The sequence below is a fragment of the Vespa crabro genome, chromosome 16 (assembly GCF_910589235.1).
Source record: "Vespa crabro chromosome 16, iyVesCrab1.2, whole genome shotgun sequence".
Lineage (NCBI taxonomy): Eukaryota > Metazoa > Arthropoda > Insecta > Hymenoptera > Vespidae > Vespa > Vespa crabro.
In genome coordinates, this window is record NC_060970.1 from 5,409,766 (window position 1) to 5,429,068 (window position 19,303).

General features: G+C 30.7%; 3 protein-coding genes and 2 long non-coding RNA genes across 20 annotated transcripts; 2 read left to right on the top strand and 3 right to left on the bottom strand.

Moving 5' to 3' along the window:
• Nucleotides 1-429: 429 nt before the first annotated feature.
• Nucleotides 430-5,051, bottom strand: LOC124429820 (succinate dehydrogenase [ubiquinone] flavoprotein subunit, mitochondrial). 2 transcript variants are annotated; one of them, XM_046975515.1, is made up of 7 exons: nt 4,622-5,051; nt 3,017-3,443; nt 2,505-2,903; nt 2,238-2,406; nt 1,986-2,152; nt 1,673-1,899; nt 430-1,573 (listed from the first exon to the last, which is right to left on the bottom strand). In XM_046975515.1, exons 1-7 carry the CDS (start codon nt 4,697-4,699, stop codon nt 1,037-1,039), a joined length of 2,004 nt encoding a protein of 667 aa, XP_046831471.1. In that variant the 5' UTR covers nt 4,700-5,051; the 3' UTR covers nt 430-1,036. The 2 variants fall into 2 exon arrangements, with proteins under 2 accessions (XP_046831471.1, XP_046831470.1); XM_046975514.1 differs by having other exon boundaries at nt 4,613-5,051.
• Nucleotides 4,947-8,646, top strand: LOC124429832. Of its 5 annotated transcripts, none has more exons than XR_006943558.1 (5): nt 5,260-5,709; nt 6,596-6,833; nt 6,901-7,852; nt 7,985-8,246; nt 8,507-8,646. It is a non-coding gene; the product is annotated as an uncharacterized LOC124429832 (long non-coding RNA). The 5 variants fall into 5 exon arrangements; XR_006943557.1 differs by having other exon boundaries at nt 5,488-5,709; nt 6,901-7,088; nt 7,209-8,246; XR_006943559.1 differs by lacking the exon at nt 5,260-5,709 and adding an exon at nt 4,947-5,082 and having other exon boundaries at nt 6,901-8,246.
• LOC124429831 (succinate dehydrogenase [ubiquinone] flavoprotein subunit, mitochondrial-like) lies at nt 5,723-8,797 on the bottom strand. Its single transcript, XM_046975549.1, has 10 exons — nt 8,494-8,797; nt 7,950-8,236; nt 7,709-7,847; nt 7,458-7,626; nt 7,189-7,384; nt 6,899-7,096; nt 6,624-6,818; nt 6,403-6,546; nt 6,173-6,283; nt 5,723-6,041 (listed from the first exon to the last, which is right to left on the bottom strand). Exons 1-10 carry the CDS (start codon nt 8,594-8,596, stop codon nt 5,955-5,957), a joined length of 1,629 nt encoding a protein of 542 aa, XP_046831505.1. The 5' UTR covers nt 8,597-8,797; the 3' UTR covers nt 5,723-5,954.
• On the top strand, nt 8,656-9,915 carry LOC124429835. Its single transcript, XR_006943564.1, has 2 exons — nt 8,656-8,797; nt 9,063-9,915. It is a non-coding gene; the product is annotated as an uncharacterized LOC124429835 (long non-coding RNA).
• Nucleotides 9,502-19,093, bottom strand: LOC124429821. 11 transcript variants are annotated; one of them, XM_046975519.1, is made up of 9 exons: nt 18,770-19,093; nt 16,721-16,826; nt 15,771-16,181; nt 15,023-15,361; nt 14,402-14,790; nt 14,134-14,214; nt 11,872-11,955; nt 10,369-11,268; nt 9,502-10,140 (listed from the first exon to the last, which is right to left on the bottom strand). In XM_046975519.1, exons 4-9 carry the CDS (start codon nt 15,302-15,304, stop codon nt 9,924-9,926), a joined length of 1,953 nt encoding a protein of 650 aa, XP_046831475.1. In that variant the 5' UTR covers nt 15,305-15,361; nt 15,771-16,181; nt 16,721-16,826; nt 18,770-19,093; the 3' UTR covers nt 9,502-9,923. The 11 variants fall into 11 exon arrangements, with proteins under 11 accessions (XP_046831475.1, XP_046831472.1, XP_046831473.1 ...); XM_046975516.1 differs by having other exon boundaries at nt 15,771-16,552; XM_046975517.1 differs by having other exon boundaries at nt 15,771-16,598.
• Between the last annotated feature and the right edge of the window lie 210 nt (nt 19,094-19,303).

Below are 19,303 nucleotides of genomic sequence, written 5' to 3' on the forward strand. Positions count from 1 at the left end.
TTGTATACAACCTTTTAAGGAGTGTACACGTTCCTATAAATCCTTTAGAAAAGTCTATTAAAACAAGTTCTTTAAGTTTATGATCATAATCACAGTAATATTAATGTAGATAATGTACATTTAAAACAATTTCAAATTAATTTAGATCAGAACTTAATTTGCTTGACATGATTTAAGGCATATATATATATATATATATAGATATATATATATATGTACATATACATATATACACAAACATATATATATACACACGCACACACTCACACTATATACTTAATTGTGATGATTATGAATTTTTTATTCTTTCTTCATCATGAATTGGTGATCAGTGAGAAAAAGTGTTGTTGTATAATTTTTAAGTTTATCTAATAACTTATATTCTATATGTAAAGCTGTTAATTTTTTCAAGAGGGATTATATGCAATATTTAATTTAATAAATATATGCTACTTTATTGCAGCACGATACACAGCAGGTACTTTTTCGCATGATATTAAACTCGCTTGAAAATATTGTTAGTAACAATATTTAATTTATCGATGAAGAACAAGTTCCTTAAAAGGTTTCTACTTTTCTCTCTTTTTTTTTTTTCTTTTTCTTTTTCTTTTGCTCGTTCCCTTTAAATTATACTTTCTATAATTACTTTAAATAAACATAAAACAGGACTCTGTAGGAGATCAAACAGTTTATCATTTTGAAACAATGAAATATCAGCACCAACATCCTACAAGGATAACTAATCTCACCCACTAAGTGTGTAAACATTGACAAGAATTTACTTTGGTGCATTCTATTATTATTATTATTATTATTATTATTATTATTATTATAGTTTTTATATTGTAATAAATTAATTAGTTCTTTTGTGTGTAGGTAAAGGGAGTGTGAAGAAAATTATTTGTTTTCTTAATCCCAATTAACACACAATGATATTTAACTAAGGACAAAATGAACAATGTACTTTTTATATGCGACATGTGATATCTCGAATTTTCTTAAATGATGTGAATTTCGATATTAAATTAATAGCGATCTAATAGGAACGAATTGCTGGTGGTACTGTAGCGCATTCCTGTTTGTTAAGCGTGTTATCTATCACCGGTCTATAGTTAATAGATACTTCTCCTGTTCTAGGATTAATAGTTGTAAGAGTATGTTTTCTCCAATGTTGATCCAACGGTTTTGCTTTTTGATTATCTAAAGGTTTACTATAATCATATTCATCGATTCTATTTTTGAAATCTTCACGAGCATGAGCTCCTCGACTTTCTTTTCTATTCTCTGCGGCTACTATTGTTTGCATAGCATTGATCATCAAGTTCTGTAACTCCAGTGTTTCTACCAAATCAGAATTCCATATCAGCGATCTATCGGATAGTTTCAAATCGCCCATCCTTTTATAAAGTTCGGACATCTTTCGACATCCTTCTTGCAAAGTTTGTGCATCTCTAAATACTGCGGCGTGTGTTTGCATAGTTTTCTGCATGCTCAGTCTTAAGTCTGCCGTGGGAACATTACCATTAGCGTTTCTAAGCCAATCCAAATTAGCAACTGTCTCTTCGCCGGCATTCTACGAATGATATTTTGATGAATTAAAAATTAATATATTTACATATTAAAAAGAAAGGAAAAAGAAAAAAGATTATGTTCATTGGGAAAAAATACTAACGGATCTCAATGGTCCTACAGTTTCGCCAGGTTTATTTTCTTGCGCAATTGTCTTTGCACAAGCTCGACCAAACACAACGAGATCAAGTAATGAATTTGCACCAAGTCGATTAGCCCCGTGAACCGAAGCAGAGGCTGCTTCACCACATGCGTATAATCCGGGAACTACTTGGTCCTCATCATTTTTTCTAGTTAATACTTGACCTTTATAATTCGTTGGTACACCACCTGCAAAATTTTTCTTCATATTATACAATTCAAAATTTGGCCTATTCACTCTCGATAAAAATAATAATTTGGAATCATTTTTATACCCATATTATAATGCACAGTTGGTATAACAGGTATAGGTTCTCGTGTTACATCCACTCCAGCGAATATCATTGCAGTCTCTGAAATACCAGGCAATCTAGCTGCCAATTGTTCAGGTGGCAAATGATGTAATTGCAAATAAATGTGATCTTTTTCCGGTCCGACACCTCTACATGAAATAAAATATTAATGAATAATTTTCATAAGCTAATCATCATTGAAATTGATCTTGTCAATATTGTTAACTTGTTTACCTTCCTTCACGTATCTCTATGGTCATTGACCTAGAGACTACGTCTCTCGAAGCTAGATCTTTAGCAACCGGTGCGTAACGTTCCATAAATCTTTCACCTTGGCTGTTTATCAAATAACCACCTTCTCCGCGACTACCTTCCGTTATCAGACAACCAGCACCATAAATTCCTGAAACGTAAAAGCGATAAAAGTGATTTTATTCAAAGAGAAAATGTCTATATGAATAAATGATGTAGTACAACAAGACAATATTCTCAAATTTATACCGGTCGGATGAAATTGTACAAATTCCAAATCTTGATTAGGTAGGTTAGCTCTTGATACCATTGCTGTACCATCTCCTGTACATGTGTGCGCGGATGTACAGGAAAAATAAGCACGTCCATAACCCCCGGTTGCTAGTACTGTATTTTTAGCATGGAAACGATGAAGTGTACCGTCCTCTAGATTAAGTGCAATAACCCCTCTGCATTCTCCGTCTTCCATAAGTAAATCCAATGCAAAATATTCGACGAAATAATTACAGTCGTAACTCAAAGATTGTCCATAGAGTGTATGCAGCAGGGAATGGCCTGTTCTATCTGCAACGCAACAACATCTGTGCGCTTGGCCTCCTTTTCCAAACTTTAACGATTGACCTCCAAAAGCGCGTTGATATATTTTTCCTGAAAAAGATAAGAAGACTGTATTAAAAATATATATTCATTTTATACATATAATATTAAATATTATAAATACTTTTGTAAATGTATGCTCGAATGATCTGGTAATAACTTACCGTCAGAAGTCCGACTGAATGGCATACCACAATTTTCTAATTCAATGACTGCTTTAGGAGCTTCGCGTGTCATATAATGTATCGCATCCTGATCTCCAAGCCAATCAGATCCTTTAACGGTGTCATACATGTGCCATTGCCAATTGTCTTCTTCCATATTACCCAAAGCAGCGTTGATACCACCTTGAGCAGCTACGGTATGTGATCTAGTTGGAAATAATTTTGTAACCACTGCAGTTTTAAAACCTTCAGCGACGAGTCCATAAGCTGCACGCAATCCTGCACCACCTGCACCAACGACGACAGCATCGTATTTATGATCTACCAGAGGATATTGTTTAGATACTGTATCGGATACTTTGGCAGCTGTTCTATTAGATGTGTGATGAAATTGATGTGCACCGATAACAGGTAAACCCAATTTATTCTGTAACACATAAGGATATTATAAACATTTAATTTTTGGGAAGAAAAAAAAAAAAAGAAAAAGAAAATATTTTACATAACAGGATATAATATTGATACTTTTTCTTTTTCAGAACACTTCTTATACTTCATAAGAATATAAACTTTGTTCCTACCACGCGTATATAAAACAAAATTAATATATTTATTATTTATGTACCTTGAGGAAAACTTTAATTAAAATATAAAAAAGGAAGTTTCCTAAATAATCGAAATGATTCGTCACGTAATTAAGAGATTAATTGTATACTAGAACATTATATATATATATATATATATATATACATATATATAGCAAATGAGGTTTGTTATACAACACACTAATTTATTGCCAGCAAATGTATCTTGCCATATGGATAATACAAAAATCATAAAAGATGATATATACGTACGATCGTAAGGCTACTTTTCTTTATCTATTCTCAACTGTATCAATATGATTAAATTCTTTCTCTAATCATTAACATTTAGATCTATAAGAGTATTTCATATTTTATTATTTAAAATTGGTGGAATTAAAACATCATGATTATTGATTAATATCTCTAATTAATTAGTCTCTAATTTTTAAATTAGAATCCTATCATAGTTGTAATTAGTTTTATTTACGTAACACACAGAGTAACGACTAAAAAACGATAGCAAATGTTGATATACATGAAAATAAATTGATTATATTTTATGAAAAATTTGTAAAGAATATAATATTTTGTATTTAAGATGCATTTGCGGCTTAGTTGGAACAAGTTGTGTGTGTGTGTGTGTGTGTGTATACATATACATATACATATATATATATATAATGAAGTTAAAATTGAAGAACGTTAGATGCTCTTTTTTATTTTGTTCGTTCTTACGAAAAGTATTAGTATTTTGTTTAAAAATGGAAAATTGAAATTCGAATGGCGCGTCATAAGGCACACGATATATAATATATATATCAGAAGGAGTATCCCCTATGACTTTGATTTCGTGTCCCTCTCTCTCGAAATCTTACGTAATATCAATACGCCCCGGCAGCGGCGGTTACTTCGTTGGTATGTGTGTGTTGCACCACACGAAGAAGAATTACGCTATTGAAAATAAAAAAATTACATAACGTTTATCAAATAGAAAAAATTAATTTCTCACCAAATTTACCATTACTTTCGTAGTCGTTAGTGTAACTGTTGGTGAATTTCTTGAAATAAAACCGAAAGCCTTTAAAATCGTACTCATTTTAGTTGATTTATGTAATTTAAAACTGTATATATGTTCACTAAAGAATAATGTATTTTTCTTCTTCTTTTCCTTCGATCAATGTCGTTTTCAATAACGTCGTCGTCGTCGTCGTCGTCGTCGTCGTCGTCGTAGCCGTAGCCGTAGTCGTAGGAGTAGTATGGTAGTCGGTGTTTTTCCTTCCTTATTTCACCTCGTTCGTCTATATCTCTTTTGTCTTCTCTTTCTTAAACGCCCATACAGTTACTTTCGATTGAAACAAAGTGAGGAAGAAAAATTGAACGAGTTATTCACGAGGTGCGCGAAATCACGACGAAACCATGATGCGTTCCAGTCGGTTGATTGCCGAGCACTACCGCAAGACCGACACAACACCAACAGCGGTGCCCATTTCCTCTAACCAATAACGTTACCATTTACAAAAACATAACCTCTTTTGTCCCTTCTTTCGTTCGAATAATTTTCTTTTTCGAACATTTTTTATTTTATTTCACACAATTTTAAGGTTAATTCGCGAGAAATATTTCAAAGATATGTGACGACGAATAATAATCAATATCATCGTCGTTATTAAAAATTGAAATTTTCATGCCTCCTCGAAAAGAATTTTCCAACTCCCCTTCATCGCACAATTTTCAATTCTGCCAAATATTAAAGTGGCGCCAAATTCAAAATACATGCTCCTCTTGCACGCGCGCGCAGCACACTTTATTAGTGGTTCTCATTCTTTTCTTTTGCGATATTATCGAATTGTTTTCTAGTGTTCTTTCGTTCTTTGAATATCAATATGAAAGGAATTATGTTATTAATCATTTTAAGAATAGTATAAGTGTTATTCATCGATGTTATTTGTATTTTAATTTTATTAATTCATATTTTCTAGACAAATATTGAGATGTTGAATGATTTGAAAGTTAAGTAATATATATCAATTTTTTATCTCTCTATGAATTGAAAAAAAAATTGTTTGACCGTTAAAGAATTCATGATTTTATCGTCATAGTTTTAAGGTAAATTATTTTCTATTATCTAATCGACATTCTAAACGACTTCTTTTCGAATCTATTTTCTTTTCATTAAGAAAAAAAGTTTCATTTTTGAATTAATGACATTAAAAGGATATAAATGAATGGCACAAAAAATGATGTATATTCTTATCATAGTCCCTTAGGTATAAATAATAATAAATCAAATATGTATCGTCTAGTATAAAATCAGTCAATGAGATAAGAAGATCGTTAGTTGTTGTTATTGTTTAATATGTTCGAATGGTAGGCGGCACGTGCTTAGCTTCCATTTCATCTAAAGTCGTATCGATTACTGGCCGATAAGAGATACTTATCTGTAAATAATCAAACTCTGTAACTATATCTATATTGAGATTAAAAACAAAGATAGGATTATTCGATATAATATATATATATATATATAAAAAATTATTATGTATATATACACAAACTATAAATAATTTACCGATCCATCATTGAAGGCCCAAGATAACGTATGCTTACGCCAATGTTCCGAATATGGGCGCATTTTTTGATTTTCCAGAGGTTTAGTATAATCATATTCATCGATTCTTTCCTATAATTGATAATTGATGAACATTTGAATAGTTATAAATAAAGCAGAAACGTATTCGCATTGATAAAAGTTTGGTTAATTTTCCCTAAAAAGAGAAACAAATAACGCAGGAATTTTACTTTAAAATCATCTCTGGAATGGGACCCCCTAGATTCTTTACGATTTTCAGCCGCATACACGGTGTGCATATTAATAAGCATCATATTTTGTAATTCCAATGCTTCTACGAGTTCTGTATTCCAAATCATCGATTGATCTTGCACCTACATTAATATACTTATTTTACGACTTTACATTTTCTTTGTTTTATAGTTATTGAAATGGCCATATTGGAACTCACGCATATATTCGGTAAATCGCAGGTGAAGAGCTTCGTCATTTGTCGGCATCCTCTTTGCAAAATATCGCAGGTTCTAAATACCGAACAATATTTATGCATAGTTTGTTGCATCGATTGTCTAAGCTCGACAACAGGGATGCAACCTTTCGCATAACGAGTCGCATCGAATCGACAAATTGATTGTTCACCTATATCCTTGATTCAATTGACGTAAGTCATATGTAATTAAATTTATCAGAAATAAAACGGGTTTCTTAATTTTATATAAAATTTACAGCAGGAATATCATCGTGCCGTTCACCAGGTCGAGTAAGGCAATCAATTTGATCGGCAATTGCTTTACCAAAAACGATGATTTCTAATAAACTGTTAGCTCCAAGTCTATTGGCACCATGAACAGATGCACATGCAGTTTCACCAGCTGCCCATAATCCATCTATCACACTATCTTCTTCATTTTCACGTGTTAATACCTGTTTTATATAAGTCATCGGCGTCATAGATATTCATTCATACGTTTTCAAGTTTATCTAAAGTTCATTAAATCGTTTAAACAAATTCTAACTTGAGCTCGCCAATTCGTAGGTATGCCACCCATATTGTAATGGACCGTTGGTATGACCGGTATGGAATCTTTCGTAACGTCAACGCCAGAAAATACCCACGCCAAATGTGAGATACCTGGTAACTTGTTTTGTATCGTTTCAATCGGTAAATGATTTAGTTGAAGATACACGTGATCCTTCTTTGGACCTACACCTCTATATACAAAGAATATCATAAATGAAGAAAGAAGGAAAATTTGCGTTTCATGTGGAAAAAGATGAGAATCACCTTCCTTCGATTATTTCTATGGTAATAGCTCTGGAAACGACGTCACGTGATGCTAAATCCTTAGCTATTGGGGCGTATCTTTCCATGAAAAATTCACCTTGAGAGTTTACCAATTTACCACCTTCGCCTCTACTACCTTCCGTTATTAATATGCCGGTTCCATACATTCCTATGGTACAAAAAACATCGAAATTATTTAATGTCTGATTTATTTTGAGATGATTATTATAACTTTTAGCAATAATATATACCTGTAGGATGAAACTGTATAAATTCCATATCCTGTAATGGCAATCCTGCTCTAGAGATCATAGCCATGCCATCACCAGTGCAAGAATGTGCACCTGTGCACGATAAATAACATCTACCAGCACCACCTGAAGCTATAACCTTAGGTATGGAAAATGTAAATTTATATTAATAATATTCATTGGTATAAAGAAAAGGAAAAAGAAAGAAGAAGAAGATGAGTCCAATGAATGAGACAAGTACCGTATGATGAGCTCTAAAACGATGAAGTATACCAGTTTCCAGTTCCCAAGCAAGAATTCCTTTGCAACACCGACCGTGCATTAAAAGATCAAGTGCAAAGTATTCAACATAATAATGAACGTCGTATCGAAGGCTTTGTCCGTATAAAGTATGGAGAACGGCGTGTCCAGTTCTATCTGCTACAGCACAAGTTCGATGTGCTTGACCACCTTTTCCAAATTTTAACGATTGCCCACCGAATGCACGTTGATAAATTTTCCCAGACTCGTTACGACTAAATGGACATCCTAAAGAAACGTAGGAGAATAGTTTTGTTATATTAATGTATGATATACTCAACATATTGCAGACCTTTTATTATGTATTAACTAAAAATATTGCTTTTAATTAGTAGTAACAATAATATATTATATTTGCAATGAATTAATTAAACAATATAAATATAAGTATTTTGATATAATTAAGTATACATGATAAATCAAGGAAATGTCTGCAATGTGTTTGATAAAAGAGAAAAAATAGGAAAAGTTGTTTTTAAAAAAACCATAATTTTCTAGCTCATAAATTGCACGAGGTGCTTCTCTGGTAAGAAAGTGTATAGCATCCTGATCTCCTAGCCAATCGGATCCTTTGACGGTGTCGTACATATGATAAAGCCAGCTGTCCTCGTGTTCGCTCGCTATCGCAGCATTTATACCACCTTGAGCAGCTACTGTGTGCGATCTCGTTGGAAAGAGTTTAGTTATTACCGCGACACGGTATCCTTTACTTCCTAAACCAAATGCCGCTCTTAGACCTGCACCACCTGCTCCTAATATCGCTACGTCATAACAGTGATCTATTACTGGGTAATCCTGTGAATTAATAATCGAATTAATTTATTCAGTTGATTCAATATAAGAGAATATATTTAATTAAATAATTTTTTTCTTTTTTTTTTTTTTTTTTTTGTTTTTCTTCATAGCCCTCCTCCCGGTATTTTAGAATTGAGCCATAAATAAATTCTTAACTAATAACATTGTTTATTTATGGAATCAATCCTATATATTTATCTTTTTATCAGCTGATCACTTACGTTTCCATTTGACTGGACACCACATTTTGCTTTTTCAGATGGGCTGACATTAACATGAAATTTTTTGCCACTTATTCTCCATGCTGACTTGGTCCACTGATTGCGAGAGAAAAGAATTAAATTTGATTATATTACGTAAATTACAATTTTTTTTCTTTAATTCTTTTCTGTTTCGTTTTGTAAGTTATGTAATGTATATATTTTTAATTACCCTTGATTGAAGTGGTATAAACTTTCTTAGATATCGAGCTAACATTTTCAAGGAATACAGAATCTTTTTTTCTGATACAGTCTGATAACCTTAATTCTATGTTGTTATTTTCATTTGTTAATATTAACAAAGAAAATACGAGAATTTATTATGTTACTCTCGAAAAATTTTACAGACGAGATTGAGAAAGTGAAATAAATGAAAATGCGATTTGCAAACTTAAAATATTAAATAATAAAATAAAGTATAATAATAAGATGATAAAATAATCAAGCATAATTTTATTGCATTTGTAAAAATACAATTTTAACTTACAAATAATTAATACAGATCGAAATTGGCATAGTACTCCGACATACAGACTGCTTATTTTATATTATTTTATAATAAAATTATAAGGGGACACGCGTATGTTCCTCCTTCTTCTATAAACTTATTTAAATCTGAATTAAAATCCAAAATTAAAATGCAATACTTCCTGAGATAATAATAAAGGACACTTGAATATATAAGTTACATATGTATATTACAAGTATCGTTTTGACAAGAAGTTTAATTAATTATTGCATTTGTTTGTAATATTCGTAATTAACGATTCATCATCGACTCTAAGGAAAAGAAAAAAAATCTTCTTTTCCAACACTGAATGTAAAAAAGAAAAAAAAAAAAAAATAAATAAATAAATAAATCAAAGTGCAAGCCTCTTGACACCACATTGGCAACAAAACTTGGCAGTCTCAGGAAATCTAGATCCACACTCGTGACAAAATCTTGACATCCTACATTTCGCCTTTGAAACCGGTGGTTGACTTTCTCGACGATTACTCCTGGACATGTTATCCTCCATACGATTTGTCGTGTCGTTGTTGCTGCTGCGTCCATGGTTGGAATATTTGCGATTTAAACTAATATTATACAAAAATATTGAACATTTTAATTTTTATTATTGTTGTAATATTATTGAGTAGTTTATTTTTTAAAAAATAATTTAATTTTTGTCTAAAGAATTGTTCAAAACGCTAATTTTTATGTATCTATATAATTAGCAAACATAAAATTAAAGATATATATATATATTATAAGATAAATGTACACACACACACACACCAAGAAAAACTTATCAAAAGATTAACCTGCTGTATGCAGAATCAGCATTAATTTTATGTTCCTGTTGTTTGTAATTTTCCGCTGAAGAAAATTCCTCGTCACTGATATGTCCATCAAATTGCCTGTTATTATCAGGAGGAGGTGGACCATTGGATGAAGCTCTCAAGGATTCGTTTCTTAGGAGAGACCTCAAGGATGGAAAAGAATCATTACCAACGATATCATCTTCGAAAGAAGTTATTAATTGATCGAATACAGAATTAGAACGTTTTAGATCAATCTCAGAAGAAACGATCGAGCTAAGGCTAAGATCGCTATTTGAAAATGTTAAATAATCGTTTCGAACGTTATTATCATTATATTTCGCTTCTTGATTATTATTATCTTTAGTGTTAACAGTTTTATTTTTTCTTTGATAAATAGATTTAGGTGCTGAAAAAGCACGAATCGTTTGTGATCTATTAGGCATAGATTTAGAGATTCCTTTATTAAAAATATCATTTTTATATTGCTTATCGATACTATTAGATTTATCTTGATCAATTTCTTTGCCCAAAGCTAATGATCTGTCAATGATCATTCTACGACCGAGTTCTCTATTAGAAATCTTTTTTGTCCGATCGTTTTTCTTTGAATCATGAAAATCTTTAAGAAATATTTCACGCGATAGTGAATTTGTTTCTGTGGAGTCGCTCGAAAAATCTGATGTGAGTTCATCGAATTCGTTGGTAATGGATTTTTCTAAAAGATTTGTTTTAGTTTGGTATGGGTATTTAATGAAAGCGGAAGAATGTGAAAGAGGAAGGAGAGATTTTGTTGACGACGACGATGGAATTTCTGTTAAGGATAAATCACTCGAATCCGATAACAAATCTTGCATTTGTCGTTCTGCTATTAGAAAAGGGTCGTATTCCTTGCAGGCACCACTGTAACACATATATTCGTTTCTTTTTTTTTTTCATAACTCTTTATAATTATTAGTTTCTTTAGTTTTTCATTAAATTGTTTTTATTTGAACGTTTAAGCCATGTATTCGATATTTTACACATACATACATACATATGTACGTACGTAGCTATATATGTATGTGCGTGTGTTTATATTATAAAATCAAAGTAATGTAAAAAATAAAAAATAAATCGTATCAAAATAATACAAACATATTAAATATATATGCATACTTATATATATATATATATATATTAATATATTATATATTATATTTGTACATATGTAAAATATCCCAGCACATATGAAACTTTTAATGGATGAACAAACTATTCTTTAAAATCTATCTAAAGGATAGATAATAAAGAATAACACACCGTGCAAGCAAAAATCATTTTTAATTTAACAAACACAAATTTTTGCACATTATGATATATCTAATATAATTAACACACACGTGCAACTAATATCTATTAGACAATCCATGCTAAATAAAAGAAGGTCATCAAATATGTAAGTTAATTGAATGAATGGATTAAATGCGAATGAGAAATTAACACGTGCTGACTATACCGACTTACATTCTACACCTAAGCACGAGATTAAAATCCGGTCGTCTGCGCATGTAATTACTCCATAGAGGACGATTAGATGAATTCGAAGTCCTATAAATTCGATGGATGATCGATTTTGATATTGAAAATGAGTTTTTTTTTTTTTTTTTTTTTTATTGTTTTTATTTTTCTTTTTATTATAGATTTTCACCTTTGAATCCTCGGAGAAGAAGAATCAATAAGGATTGGTGGAAGGATACGGATTTTTGGATTTCTTTTGTGAAGCCTGTTTTGTCTATAATTATGTGACATTAGATCATTGATCGATCGATCGTTGGAAAATTTCAACGTTTTCTTCCAATAATAATTTTGATCGAAAATTTGTGAATTTTTCTCCGTTGATATATCTCTTTTAATCTCAGGTAATAATTCATATTTATCATAACGATTTTCAATTCTATGAGATCGATCGATATTATCCTCTTCGTAGGTTGAATTTGCACGATTGGATCGTTTGTTATTAACATAATCGATCGCTTCGACGGATGATATCAATGTATCGGTACTACCACGAAGTAAATTCAAATTTTCTTGAATTTTACTATTAATTTTGATGGAACGAATTCTATGCGTTTTCGAATTAATCGATGGAAATCTTTTCAGATCATTCTTGCGATCTTTACAATCAATCATCTTTAACTTTTTCTCATCCATATTTTTTTCCATATCTTCTTCTTCTTCTTCCTCTTCTATTTCTTCTTCTTCTTCTTCTACTTCTTCTTGTTCGCTAGCATTTGTAGACGTTTCGTATACGCTATGCAGTTCTTCGGACTTTGTATCAGTCCGAACGATAGATCCACGCGAGTAAGATGAAGCATTCTTATTTGTAGAATCAACAAAGCTTGAATTATTTCCTTCTTCTTCTTTTTTTTCTTGAACCAATGTTACAATGTTTCCATTGATTATTATACTTTCTGGTGAATCATACGTCTCGTTCACAATCGTTCCTATATCTGAAGAAGATGATAATGGAACGATATTATCGATCATATTATTTTCGATAACTGAATTTATATAACATACTTCTTCGGATTTATTATTATTACTATTATTAGAATTTTCTTGATTTTTATCATATTTTTCTATTGCATAAATCTCCGATTTAGTTTCTGGTAAGCTGTAATTAGACGTTGTATCATGATCCGATTGTATCTCATAATTAATCTCTATCTTTCCATGATCATTTTCATAATGATCTTCTCGAGCCGATATCGATCTAACAATTTTATTATCATTAATATCAATAGAATCGTTAGATCGATTAGAATCATGAAAAATGTCCTTATTAACGATTTCATGATCGTCGGATTCTTTGATCAAGTAAGTTTGATTTAATCTTTGTATACTATTCGACCAAGTTATATTATTTGCTCGATCATTTTCAAAGCCACGAGTATTATTATCTTCTTGGATAATAAATAAATCTTCCACTTGGGATATCTCTCGATCTCTCTTATCTTTATCGGAAGATTTATCGTCCGATTGAAAATAAGAAAGAGTAAGCCGATGACAATTTTCCGATGATATTCCTCTAACAGCATTGTCCTTTAAGTTAGACCGATTAGACTCTCGATCAATTTTCATTCCTTCCCACGTGATTAATTCACCGTTGTCTATATCGTTGTATATATTACAAGGTTGCACGATCATCCCGATAATATTCTCGTTAACAGTGACGTCGTTTACTTTCGAATTGCCTTGATTTCTAGCAGTGATCATACGATCGACTTTTACCGATCTACCGGATAAAGTTAGTGCGCGATTTTTTTTCTCATTACGATCTATGAGAGAGATATTCGACGACACGTCGTAATAATCCTCGATCATTTTACTATCCAATCTTCTTATTTGTATATTAGCCCGTTGTATCCTTTTAGATTTCGTGGTATTATATTGGACGGGATCAGTTTGAGATGTCTTGATCTCTGGTTCTCTCTTGTGTTTTAAGGAGATATCGAGGGAAGGGTTCATAGTTCTCAGTTCAGGGACGATCGAACGCAAAGAGGACGTTGGCCTGAGGAGAAGGAAAAAGGGTCAAGGATGATACTCGAGTGAAAAAGGGAAAACCGATTTTTTACAAGTAAAAAAGAAAAGGAGGAGGAGAAAGAAGGAGGACCTTTTTTGAAACGACCTTTGCCCTTTCCCTTCTCCTCGTGCACACCACACATCACGTTTTATAGTACACTCTAATTCTAATTCTATAAGAAGAATTAGAAAACAAAAGCTTACCTAACTATAGAACGTTTTGTTGCTTCTCTAGATTCACCTAAATTATATGTTTCTCCATTATTTGATTGATCCCCTCGGCCACTGTAATAACGTAATATAATGTAATAATATATATTATATTGTATTATATTAATTAACATATTGGATCACAACATCATTATCTACATTCGTATGTCGGACTACAACATCTTGGACTACATATCATCCTGATATATAGAACTGCAATATTAACAACAATTTTTTTTTAACGTTGCTACGTAATACTCACGTTACGATTGTTTTTTGCGAATTAGTAATATTCTCCTTGATCTTCTCACGAGTATTATCAGGTACAGAAACTGTTTCTCTCACTCTGTTAGGTGTTTTATTGGCTGTACAACTCTGAGAATATTTATCACGATTATTCTTTCGACGATTTTTCAAAGTCGGCGCACGATACTTCATACGCGCTTCCAAACGTTCCTTAGCGATGTTCTTCGTAGCTGGACTTATTGGTAATCTCGTTGATCTTTCCTTACACCAGGCTACGTGTCGATCGTATGCCTTTACGCCAAATTGACGATTACACGTTGGACACGTACCCTTTTCATTTGCTCTCATCGGTGCACCTGAAGACGCGTGGGAACTCGATTGCCTTTGATTGATTATCATACTTGCCTGAAATTATTATGTATCTGGGCTCATTCATAATTCATTCCTGTCTCTCTCTTAAACGATCATTTCTCATTCGATCTTCAATTAAATTTTTATTAATCAATTTATTCATTTAATGTTACATAATATTTATCTGATCAAAGTCTTATACGAATGAACGTTCCAATCTTTAGATAAAAATTCTATTTGAAATGATCAATCATATTACGTTTATTTATTACATTCAAAGATTTACCGTTTCACTTCGAGCAGCCCTAATTGTTCGTAAAAAGTCATCATGCGTCTCTTTCCATGAAGATTTATATCTCTCATCATTCGAATATCTTTTCTTTTCCTGTCGCGGAAGAAATTCCGCGAGATCAGTACCCTGAATTCTCTGTTTAGCCGAATCGAATGGCTTTCGTTTTTTTGCCGCAGCTCGTTCACATATCTTTGCATGTTTTTCTAAAGATCGTGGCATGAATGTCCGTGTACAAATTGCACAGGGCAATAATACTTCAGCCGCATCTCCCTCCATTTATTCAAATATTCTTTCTTCAAAGTGATGCTCTCGAATCGGTTCATTCAATGAGATCTGTTGGTAAATTATCGACCAAAATTTTTCTTTTAATCATATTTTTTATCTCGTATTAAATTTATAATATTTATATTATATTATAATATATAATAATATATAACTTAGAATATATTTTCTAATCTAATATAATCTCTATGCTTGTAGGTTATACGTAATATATAATGAAGATCTGTCGGTAAGTTATCGATTATAATTTAACCAAATTGTAATATGTTGATAAAAATACCGATTACAAATTAATTTCAACTATAATCGATAATTCTCTTTATCGACAGACTCCATTAAATATTATATATATATATATATACACGCTGACAAACATACGTAGAAATATTAAAATAATAATAATAAAATATCTTTTAAATTAGTAATATAATTACATAAAAATACATGCGTTTGTACATACCAGAATTTTTCAGGAATTTTTCTCATAGTCATCGCTATTTCATTGATTCATAATTCACATACGAAAAATAATTTTAAAATAATACACTGTATCCCTTCTTCGAACATCAAACGATTCTGTTCTCCTTTTTCGATTTATCGTTCTTCTCAAGGTCACACGAAAAATACTCGAATTGTTCTCTCAGACTATGAGAAAATATAATAAATAGAAGAAGCTAGATTACCTGCGACTAAGCTAATTCTTCTGGGAAAGAAACGATGAAGATAAAAACAAGACGTCATGTCGCCCCCGCGATATTAGTTTCGCCTACGAGATCTTACAAGTTTCCTTTTATAGTGTTATGACATTTTAACAACGCCAAAGCATTGTATAGCTTTGACAATAAGTTAACATTGTGAGAACAAAACCTTCCTTGAAAAAAGAAAGAAAGAAAAAAAAAATTAAAAAAATAATAATGATTCTCATAAAATTTACCGTTCACCTAATGCACACGATCTTATTTGGAAATTAGAAAAGAAAAATGGTAATGATTATGATTTAAAAAATATGGAACGAACCTTATATATATCACTAGACACACACTATCCACCAAACTTCGATTATGCTTATAAGCAATGTGACGTATAGAAACTTACCCTCAACGTCCGCCATAACAGTTATTAAAAGGAAAACATTCGTTGTCATGGAAACCTTCACGATTCGATTCGTCATATGGGCTTCGGTGCTACGTTGAATTTTGTAGTTTAGTCGATTTTTATTAATTCAATCCATAATTTCCAAATCTTCTTTTAAAAAGGATTATACAATAAAATTTTCTAATAATATGGTCTAATTATTCACAAATAAGGGAAAAAAAACAAGTAAAATAGATAATTTAAATAATTAATTTGAATTAATTTACAAATAAGATACGTTTTTTAGGTTATGTTGCATAGATTTTAAACACTTACGGAAATAAAATAAGAATGTCAGTCTACACATATCATTTATTTATTCTTTCTTTACACATCAATGATTCTACGATCGTTGGTCCTCGATCGATGATCTCTATAACTCCTTCAATCAGTTTGTACGTGGATCGAGTTATATGAAAATGATGAAAAACGAATGAATACAACTAGCATACATACATACATACATACATATATATATATACATATATATATATATATATATATATATATATATATATGAATGATCAAGGAAATTTATGTATCAGTCTCTTTATACACAAGCTGAGTTAAAAAATAATAATAATAATTAATATAACAATGAGCACGGGCAACGAGTTTTCTTAAGGAGCAATTCTCGATGCGTGTTAAATAAAAAATAATCATCACGATCATGATTTAAAAAAAAATCGTTTGATCAATCGATTTGCGAATTGCTCTATTGAAAGCACGAAAAAATTAGGAAAAGAGAATAGAAAAAACTTCATTTTATAAAGTTAACCTTAAATTCAAATTATATATACATATACGTGTGTATATATGTGCACAGGGCCCTCTATTTCTATTATACACGCACACATATACATACATATACTGTGTTCCTATTCATACATATATATATATATATATGCAGATGTATACACATTAAATAGAAGAAAATCAAATTCTAATCTTGCCTCCATTATCTTGCATATATATATATTGTAAAATATAATAATAATAATAATAATGAAATCATTATAAAAATGTTTCGATCAATGATTTAAAGCGTCAGAAAAAAAAAAGAAAAAAGGATCATGCAGAATAATACTCTTATAACAGTACAGTAGGTGTATACACACATGATTTGTCTTAATTAATTTTTTTTATACACTAAAAAAGATAAAAAAATGAATGTACGAAACGAAAAACAAAAAAAACGAGATATAAAAGAATATCTTTGATGGCATAACCTAAGAACACTGCGTTTAATAATTAAAAAAATCTATGAGAAGAATAATCTTATCGTTGATTTGATTTTGTTTGTTTGTTAATTATTTTGTCTTTTTTGTTTCCTTCTTTTATTCACACAAGCTCGTATTTAATTCGAATCTTCGAACAAACGTAATATTATTGTTATTTTTTATTGGCATTTTTCACATTTTCATGCACACAACATACTAATTAACAAACAATCATTCGTACTTTTTTTATTTCTAATCTTTCTCTCTCGCTCTCGCTCGCTCTCTCTTTATCCGTCTATTCACAGCTGATCAGTTTAATTTTTGAAAATCTTTTTCAGAAATCATTTCTCTCAATCGAATATGTTTGACATAGAATAGACTTTGAAATTCATAATTCACATACTGTATCTTTCTACATTATCAAAAAGAGATATTTGCTCACAATTTGTCGTTATTTAATTAAATTTTTACTTGAATATTTAAACGAAAAAAGAAATTAACAAGAAAATAAAAGAAAAATTATTTAATTAATGTCGGTAATATATCGACACAGAAGCGTCATGCTTATATACATAGGCGAATATTTGGCATGTTTTTGGTTTTTTACAATGAACATTAATAGTATGTAATTAGTAATTTAATAATTATTAATGTATTATATTATTTATAAATGAGATCGAGATTAAGAGATTAATGTAATGTTACATATACAAAAGCGATGTAGAAATATTAAATCCTGTTTATGAAACGTACTTTTTTGCATATAGCATAACGCTTCTTTGAAATTTCTTATACCATTTTGTGAAACTTTGAGGTTAGGATTAGAAATATTTTAGGATTAGAATTATTCGCATGATTTTAGAATGAATGGAATTGACATGTGGGATAAATTAAAAGATTAAGAAAGATCTTGTTTACACAATTTCCCGACTGTAAGCACGTATGTATATGTAAAAAGTAGTCCACAAGTATAGGTTATTTTAAAAAGAATTATATATAAGGGAAAATTGGAAATAAAGAGATTTTATATCATACACACAGATGCACAGGCAACACGCACGCGCGAGCACACACCACACAACAGTATGTAATACGTTTTACGTACGTTAAATGGCAGTACAATTTGCTTTCTCTTGGTTTAACCAGAATTGTCCTTATTTAAATCATTATGAGCCAAAATTCATTTATCCTAGCATTAAATCGATTAATTAACTTCTTTATCAAACAATCAAGATCATTAAAATAAAAACTGTCTTTTAATTACTAAGCCTCCGCATAGATAGCAGCAGAAGCGGCATTGAAAATTCAGTTTTCTTCTTTATCGATATGAACATTTTTTTCTTGATTTATTTATCTCTTAATTATCTATTTTCTTTTTTCTTATTTTTATACTTTAATCTACTCAAGAGCGTTTTGATAAATTATTCATGTGAACGCACATGTATATACGTAAATTAAAAAAGAGAAAAAAAAAAAAAAGAAAGCAGAAAAAAATCTATAATTAATAACTAATTTTATTAATTATTCGTTGTGACGTATGTTACTTTGTATTTTCTTTTTTCGTTAAGATCAATCTTTTTTCCTCCACATTGCATTCGAGATTTTATTTTATTTTTTTTTTTATTTTTCTTGCAAATGT

What these genes read in the sequence shown, in the direction of transcription:
- LOC124429831 (XM_046975549.1), bottom strand. Translation starts at nt 8,596, where the DNA reads ATGTACGACACCGTCAAAGGATCCGATTGGCTAGGAGATCAGGATGCT. An exon ending in GCGATTTACCGAATATATGC is followed by an intron (nt 6,547 to 6,623) that starts GTGAGTTCCAAT and finishes ATATTAATGTAG; the next exon opens with GTGCAAGATCAATCGATGAT. An exon ending in GGGCCTTCAATGATGGATCG is followed by an intron (nt 6,042 to 6,172) that starts GTAAATTATTTA and finishes GATTATTTACAG; the next exon opens with ATAAGTATCTCTTATCGGCC.
- LOC124429821 (XM_046975524.1), bottom strand. Translation starts at nt 15,304, where the DNA reads ATGGAGGGAGATGCGGCTGAAGTATTATTGCCCTGTGCAATTTGTACA. An exon ending in TCGCAAAAAACAATCGTAAC is followed by an intron (nt 14,215 to 14,401) that starts GTGAGTATTACG and finishes ACGTTATTACAG; the next exon opens with TGGCCGAGGGGATCAATCAA. An exon ending in CTCGTGCTTAGGTGTAGAAT is followed by an intron (nt 11,269 to 11,871) that starts GTAAGTCGGTAT and finishes TATGTGTTACAG; the next exon opens with TGGTGCCTGCAAGGAATACG.
- LOC124429820 (XM_046975514.1), bottom strand. Translation starts at nt 4,699, where the DNA reads ATGAGTACGATTTTAAAGGCTTTCGGTTTTATTTCAAGAAATTCACCA. An exon ending in CGAAAGTAATGGTAAATTTG is followed by an intron (nt 3,444 to 4,612) that starts GTGAGAAATTAA and finishes TATGTGTTACAG; the next exon opens with AATAAATTGGGTTTACCTGT. An exon ending in ATAGAGATACGTGAAGGAAG is followed by an intron (nt 2,153 to 2,237) that starts GTAAACAAGTTA and finishes TATTTCATGTAG; the next exon opens with AGGTGTCGGACCGGAAAAAG.